Below are 7,997 nucleotides of genomic sequence, written 5' to 3'. Positions count from 1 at the left end.
GGACGAGACACTGCCTACTTACTTCTCTATGTCGACGATATTATCTTAACCACCTCCTCAGAAAATTTGCGACTCACAATCATGAAACATTTGTTTACCGAATTCGCAATGAAAGACTTGGGCAAATTAAGTTGCTTCTTGAAAGACTTGGGCAAATTAAGTTGCTTCTTGGGTGTTTCGGTGCAACACACCAAGGATGGATTGTTTCTTAATCAATCCAAATATGCGCTAGAAATTGTGGAACGTGTGGGTATGTCGTCTTGTAAGCCTGCCAAAACACCCGTCGACACTAAGTCTAAACAAGGGTCACGTACTGGCAACCCATATCATGATCCATCATTCTTTAGAAGTCTCGCAGGCGCCTTACAATACTTAACTTTCACTAGACCAGATATATCTTATGCGGTACAACAAGTTTGTCTACATATGCATGCTCCTTATGATTCTCACATGAATGCACTCAAACGAATCATACGGTATATCCAAGGTACTTTACATCATGGACTACACATGTCTCGATCCTCTACATGTCATCTGGTCTCATACACGGATGCTGATTGGGCTGGGTGTCTGGACCCTCGGAGTTCCACGTCTGGGTACTGTGTCTATCTTGGTGACAACCTTATATCATGGTCTTCTAAACGGCAACCCACTCTCTCACGTTCAAGTGCTGAAGCCGAATATCGTGGTGTTGCCAATGTTGTCTCTGAATTCTGTTGGTTGCGGAATCTTCTACTTGAGCTACATCGACCAATACACAAAGCTACCATTGTATATTGTGATAATGTGAGTCCTATATTCTTGTCTAACAACCTCATTCAACATCAGCGGACAAAACACATTGAGCTAGACATTAACTTTGTTCGAGAAAAGGTTGCATGTGGTCAGGTCCGCGTTTTACACGTTCCCTCACGACATCAAGTTGCAGATATATTCACAAAAGGCTTGCCGTTTGTCCTCTTTGATGAATTTCGAGACAGCCTCAACGTCCGTTTACCTCCCGTTTCGACTGCGGGGGGCTATTAGCTGTACATTAGTAGGCGAGATATATTATCCATATTTAGAATATGTCAACATATTAGATAGAATTATAAAAGATTTGTAATTCCTGAATATCAGGGAGCTAGTTAGGCATATAACGTACAAACTCGTGTATATATACGGGGTCGATCAATTCAATAGAGATACACATAATTATAAACCTTATAGGCAAGAAGCAAGTTAGCGGGAGGTTAAGATGGTTAAGTTGGCCATTTCGCCGTCTATTTCAGCTTCAGATTATTCATTTCCTTTAGGTCGAAGAAATCCATTGGTTTCACCTAGGTTGGAGGCAAAATCATTAAATCGGGATCAAAGAGTAAGATGGGAAGCCTAGGAGCGGATAAGCTCGATGTTATTATGAACGTTGTCACGAGGATTGAACTGTTAGCTTACTTCGGTGTTGTGTGATTTGGTATATGGATTTTAGTGTTGTGCTGCTGTTTTTTATTCCATGTATGCGTAATTTTGCTACTTCTTTTTAGGTTTTGTATTATGCTTGTTTTAGTTGGTCGTTTAGAGTTTGTTATGTCCCTTGAGACTTGTAGGTGGTTTGCCATTTTGTGTGTGTTTAGTTGCAATCGCTTGATGTTGGTTATGACCCTTAGGTTGTGTTCTAGAGTTGTTTTAAAAAAGAAATGAATTGAGATGAAGGGGAATGAAGGGGAGGGGAGTTGGATCTTTCTAATTTGGAAGGAAGCATATGAAGAAAAATTGCACTAAATCATCACTTCTCTTCATTTCATTTCTCTCCAACTTAAAACTCAGGAACACTAAACTTTTAAATTTTCTTATCACTTCATTCCTTTTCTTCCCAAAATAAAACTTTGGAAACACAGCCTTAAAGTATGTTCTTTTGGTCCTTTTATCTTTTTTATAGTCAAATGAAGATGTTTCTAGTTATTTATTAAATTTTTTTTATTGACCAAATATATTAATTTTTTTAATCCCGAATTTGACATATTAATCCTACAAACACGTTCCACTAAGCATAATGCAAAATTAGAGAATTATTATAAATGAAAAAAATAGAATAGAATAAATAATAAATAATAAAAAACTATATATTAAAAAAAAGAAGATAAAAATGAAAGAAAGAAGGGAATAAAATGGAAAAAACCTCATGAGGACTATAGGAGGGCCCACAATCTAATCCAAGTGCACACAACCATCCATTTGTTACATGAACGTTTTGGACTTTTGGCACGTGTTGCCTGTTTCTTTCATTTCGTAACGTTTCCCCTTCTCCCAAAACCCCTTTCTCTATCTCTCGTGATCTAAAATCCGGTTTTGACAAAATCAACCCAATTTCTTTCGTCCTTCTAATTCTAACCACAATTAAGATAAAATAAAATAATAATTTATTTATTTATTTTATTTTTACAGAATAAATGATACTGCGTAACTTTCATAGTATAAACCAAAACGTTTACAAAATAGAAAATGCCTCCACACCAAAGATACAACATGAAATCGATGAGGTTCATATTTAAAAAGCGCTAATGCAAACTATCTAATATTGAGTATCACCTAATAAAATCAAACTTATAACTGAACAAAATTAGAGTGATACAAATAAAGAAAACCTACAACACATACTCACAACCAAAACGTGGGGATTCACGAACATAAGACTGTTTCCAACCCTGACTGTGATGTTAGAGTCAGATTGTGCACTTTTTGGTGAAAAATGGTGTTTTTGACTGTGAGTGTACTTGACCCTCGTTAACCCAAAATGTCAAGTTTTTGTGTCAAATATTTGAAAGATGAGGTGGTAAAATCTGATTGGAAATTGGGTGGGAAAAAAATAAATTAAATAATAAATATAAAATGAAAAAAATATGTGATTGGAGCATGTCTGATTTCACGCTAATAGTTGCAGGAGTCAAACATCCAACTAACGCCGTTAGGCGTTAAAATCTGACGCGGGTTAACGGCGTCAATCACCGTCAAATACAGCCACATCAGGTGACTAACGCCGCGTTAGGATAAGTCTAAGAAAATGAGAAACAACTAGTAGTAGCGTGGAGCAGTTGTGGTAGGCATAGTTGTCTCGCAACAATCACAACTTGCTTCATGAGTCAGTTGTGATAGGCGTAGTTGATTCATACGAACTTCGATTTAGTTAACTTAAAAGTCCAAGCGTCCATAACTTAACTCAAAGGGCTACAAATCCCATGTTTTGGAGGGGCGATGGCCCCATCCGGCACTAATAAAGCTCCGCCTATGGGAACAAAAACTAAACGAACCGAAAGGACGACAACCACCAGTGAGTTGAATTAATAGGGCAAAAATAAACCATTTCTTGTGAATTTCATTTCATCTAATTAATTACTCGTAAATAAGTTTACACGTACATCTCTCTTTGCGGAAGGAAACGCCAAGGCCAGACCATTTATTCTTCTAAGGGTATTTTAGGCAATTTAGTTTAATACTCAACTTAAGATATGATTAAAGTCTTTATTTGACAGTTACGTTGCTTTATTTTTTGTTTTCTGACTTTTATTCTCATCGGCTTATTTAATTTGTGGTGACAGATAACAAAATTAGAACAAGAAGAAAAAAACAAACAGAAGAGAATTAGAAATAGAGGTGATGAAAGAGTTGAATATGAGTTTCAATAAGTTGATGGTGTATGGTGGTGGTGGTGGTTGTGGTGGTGGCAGTTGTAGGATTACTGAATGGAAAGATATACCAATGGAACTCCTGATGAGAATTGTTTGCTTGTTGGATGATCGGACGGTTGTGGTTGCTTCTGGGGTTTGTACTGGATGGAGGGATGCTATTTCTTGGGGACTCACTCGTTTCTCACTTTCTTGGTATCTTTCTTTCTATATATCTATCCTTCCATTTTCATTTCAGCTTTTTTTTCTTTTCTTATTCATACTCGTTTACTATATATATTAGTTAGAATTAGAATTTAGATGTATATCATTCCTGTATTTTTAGCCTAGTTTTCTGAGTATTTAGTTTGTTTGGGTTTAGCTGAAACTAATTTTTCTTTTTTCCTTTTTAATTATCCTGTGAACTTTGTAATATACAAAATATGATTTCGAAAATCCTATTGCAAGTAGGTTGTAATCCAGTCGCCGAGCTCGGTTTGATTATAAAATTTACTCGATTGAGCCTTGTATTCAAACTGGTGCTGACTCGATTGATTAACTGATACTTTGAGCTCGGCTCAACTTGATTATTGGCATATGAATTATTGAATATATAAATATAATGTTATAATATCTGTATTAAGGATTCAAGGTTAATATTAGTTGACTTGACTCGACTCAAGATTCATTAGATTTTAATGTACATATACATAAAGGGTAAAAATGTAAAATGGCACAGGCTCGATTAGGATTGCAAGTTATTCAAGATTAGTATTATGATTATTTATGATACTCGAGTTCGACTTGAAAGTGTATCTGAGTCAATCTCAGAGTATTATTCTGACTCAAAAGGCTTGATGTGTTGTAATAACTAAATACAATTGTGATAACTTTCAATCCGATATTCGACTGGTTAGAAACTTAAAAATAGATTTGTAGCTATAGTCAACCTCATTTAGGTATGGCTTTAAAACTTGACACCCATGTAACAGTTTCAAAGGTCATGTTTTAGTAAGACTTGTTCTTCCCTTTTTATTTAGGTGTATGCTCGTGGTTGTTTCGTTTCCTTTATTGAATAATATAATCTAGGTTATTACTTTTTCATAATGTGGTTGGTTACATGTCCTTTTCTCATTAAAATCGCAGGTGCAAAAACAACATGAAAAACATGGTACTTTCTCTTGCTCCTAAATTCACAAATTTAAGAGTTTTGAATCTTCGACAAGATAAACCACAGCTAGATGATTATGCAGTCGAGGTCATTACAAAATACTGTAATGATTTAGAGGATCTTGACCTTAGCAAAAGCTTTAAACTTAGTGATCGGTCCCTATATGCTTTGGCTCGTGGTTGCCCAAATCTTACTAAGCTTAATATCAGTGGCTGCTCGGCTTTTAGTGATGGTGCTCTTGAGTATCTTAGTGGTTATTGTCGAAAATTAAAGATTTTGAATCTTTGTGGGTGCACAAGAGCGGCATCTGACAAGGCCTTGAAGGTATAAAGTAATTACATTGGTCTTATTCAAATCTTGATTCATATAAGTTAAAGGAATTGATACTTCCACCATCAAAATTTATAAGTCCATCACGTGTGTGCATTTGGTACTTGTAATGTACAAGACCTAATGCACAGATGTGATGGATTTATCAATTTTGATGGTGGAAATATCATCCTCCATAAGTTAAAAGTATTGGTTTGTGTGTGCAGGCTATTGGGTATAATTGTCGACAACTTGAGTCGATAAATCTCGGTTGGTGTGAGGAAGTTGGTGATGAGGGAGTCATGAGTTTGGCTTATGGGTGTCCCAATCTTCATTCTCTTGATTTGTGTGGTTGCGTTCTTATAACAGGTATGTTCTCATCATATAGTAGACTTATGAAGGTGAAATATAACTAGTTTCGAGTTAATATTACGTACAAGTTGTTCAAAATCTGTAAAGCAAATCTTTTTCCATCTTTTATTCTTATATTTTTGCAATCTTCAGAAACTTTGAACTTTTAAGTCACCTATAATATGTTTTGTAAATGATTTAACAAGTAGTTATTGGATTTGCTCAAAATAGTACCCCCATCACGGGCATCATCTGTCTGTGCTTGACTTTGGTCATCATATTAACTGTTCACAGTTAATATCAATTTATTTAGGTTTGGAGGAAACTAAAATGTATGTTGAGATATAAACATGGTTGTAAAAGCACCCGACTAGCCCCCGACTTGGTTGATTTATACGATCAACTTTGTCAAGTACAATTTTGTTCTGCTAGTTCAAAATCGGATTTATTCGGTCATAATCGGTCAACGTAGGTCAAATACAGTTAAAGTCAAAGTTATCAATGTCCGATTAGTCTACAACTTGGCTGTTTAGTCCCTACTAGGTCCTAACCAACTAGTCCCGACTAGCGACTTTGCAACCTTGATATACACAATCAAGAAGTTAAATTTGGCTAAAGTAGTTTATGAAAGCTTACGAGGACTTGGGTTTATGTTTCCAACAAGCTGATAAGAACGTATTATACTAATAATCGTTTTGAATTTGCAGATGAGAGTGTGATAGCTTTAGCAAACAACTGCTTACATTTGAAGTCTCTTGGATTATACTACTGCCAAAACATTACAGACAGAGCAATGTATGCGTTAGCCCACAGCCGAGTTAAAAACAAACGTGCTGTTTGGGAATCAGTTAAAAGCCGATATGAAAAAGTAGAAGAAGAAGAAGGACTTATGAATCTAAACATAAGTCAATGCACCGCCTTGACCCCACCTGCGGTTCAAGCACTTTGTGATTCGTTCCCTGCACTTCACACGTGTCCAGGTAGGCATTCGCTTATCATAAGTGGTTGTTTGAACTTAACCTCGGTGCATTGTGCGTGTTCCTCTTTTCATCGTTCGGTCACAAGGTTTTCTTATCCTGCTCATTGATATGGTTCGGTCGGGTGTATAGAGTTGGAATTGACTGTTTTTATGTAATTGGTATGGATCGTGTGTATAGAATTGGTTTATGTGAATAATAATGGATGTTGGGACTCTTATACTTGAAGATAAAATTATCTTATGGTTATTCTATGTTCAGTGGTTACTTACTTAATATGTTTAAAGGTGTTGTAATGTATATATCATAAAACTTTAAAACATATTTAGTAGTGTACACATAAATTTGGATAAATTTGGTATCGTACGAACCACTACATTTCAGGTAATGGTTGTCCTATGAAAATCGTAATGGTTGTCTTGACAAAACGGTTGGTTTATTTTGTAGTTCTTTGTGTTAATTTTGATCACAAAAGTTAAGATTTCACGAATTACCCACGCAATACAAAGCGGATACTCACAGGTCACATATTTTTCACATATTGTGATCCCTATTCAACTAAACTAAGGAAACTAACACCAAAACCAATGGACTTCTGATCCAACAATATCAAAGAAGGTTATGAGTGAGTCCATTATAAACAAAAATGAGTGTATATTTGTCTCTTAATTGCAAGGTTGTAAAAGTCGCGAGTCGGGGACGCATCGGTCGAGACTTAAAAAAGACGCGTCGGCCGAGTCGGGGACGCATCGGGGACGCATCGGTCGTTGACCAACGTTGACTTTATTAATAATTTCTTAAATATATATTTATATATGTATAAAATAGTTGATTATGTACTATAAATTTCTTAAATAAGAACTTGAATTTAAATACAATCAAACTTTAAACTCAATTAATGTTACCGAGTACATAATCAGTAAGGACACAGAGAAAAGAGCGGCTCAAAAAATGAAAACAAACCCTAATTTTAAAAAATATCACATCTTGACGAAAATTTGACTGATTTTGACCGTTGTTGACCAACTTTGACCGTCATTGACAGACTTTGACCGAACTTTTAGCTTTGACAGTCTTTTGAGTCGTTTTTAGAAAAAACGGGACGGAGAATCCAAAAAAAACGACGCATCGGCCGACTTTTACAACACTGCTTAATTGAATGGTTCAGCAACGCGTTTGTTTCCGACTTCTGAATGACATATGGTGCTGAATGGTTCATAATTCAGTGTTGAACCATTCAAAGCTAAAACACTCTCCTAACCGTTAATTTAAGCATCTAAAGTTTTTTTAATATTCTCTTCAAATTATATCAAGAACACTTATTCAACAAGTATATTGAAGTTTTTATTCATTTAGCACGTTAATAAGATAATTTTACTCGACTTATATCGTTTATTCAACATGATTACACAAACTAACTTATTTTCATTCAGAGCAAACTATTAAGCACTAAATTATCCAGTTTCATTAAATGCAGCCTTACTCTGAAAATATAAACTCCACTTCCAATGTTGAGGCGGAGCAACATGGAACCCCCTAGTTTGAAAA

General features: G+C 35.5%; 1 protein-coding gene across 1 annotated transcript; it reads left to right on the top strand.

Moving 5' to 3' along the window:
* The first annotated feature begins 3,555 nt into the window (after nt 1–3,555).
* On the top strand, nt 3,556–6,755 carry LOC139898910 (F-box protein SKP2A-like). Its single transcript, XM_071881708.1, has 4 exons — nt 3,556–3,857; nt 4,788–5,136; nt 5,349–5,490; nt 6,180–6,755. Exons 1-4 carry the CDS (start codon nt 3,634–3,636, stop codon nt 6,557–6,559), a joined length of 1,095 nt encoding a protein of 364 aa, XP_071737809.1. The 5' UTR covers nt 3,556–3,633; the 3' UTR covers nt 6,560–6,755.
* The last annotated feature ends 1,242 nt before the right edge of the window (nt 6,756–7,997 follow it).

The sequence above is a fragment of the Rutidosis leptorrhynchoides genome, chromosome 3 (genome assembly GCF_046630445.1).
Source record: "Rutidosis leptorrhynchoides isolate AG116_Rl617_1_P2 chromosome 3, CSIRO_AGI_Rlap_v1, whole genome shotgun sequence".
NCBI lineage: Eukaryota > Viridiplantae > Streptophyta > Magnoliopsida > Asterales > Asteraceae > Rutidosis > Rutidosis leptorrhynchoides.
This window is presented reverse-complemented; position numbering and strand designations above follow the sequence as displayed.

What these genes read in the sequence shown, in the direction of transcription:
- LOC139898910 (XM_071881708.1), top strand. Translation starts at nt 3,634, where the DNA reads ATGAAAGAGTTGAATATGAGTTTCAATAAGTTGATGGTGTATGGTGGT. An exon ending in ACTCGTTTCTCACTTTCTTG is followed by an intron (nt 3,858 to 4,787) that starts GTATCTTTCTTT and finishes TTAAAATCGCAG; the next exon opens with GTGCAAAAACAACATGAAAA. An exon ending in CATCTGACAAGGCCTTGAAG is followed by an intron (nt 5,137 to 5,348) that starts GTATAAAGTAAT and finishes TTGTGTGTGCAG; the next exon opens with GCTATTGGGTATAATTGTCG.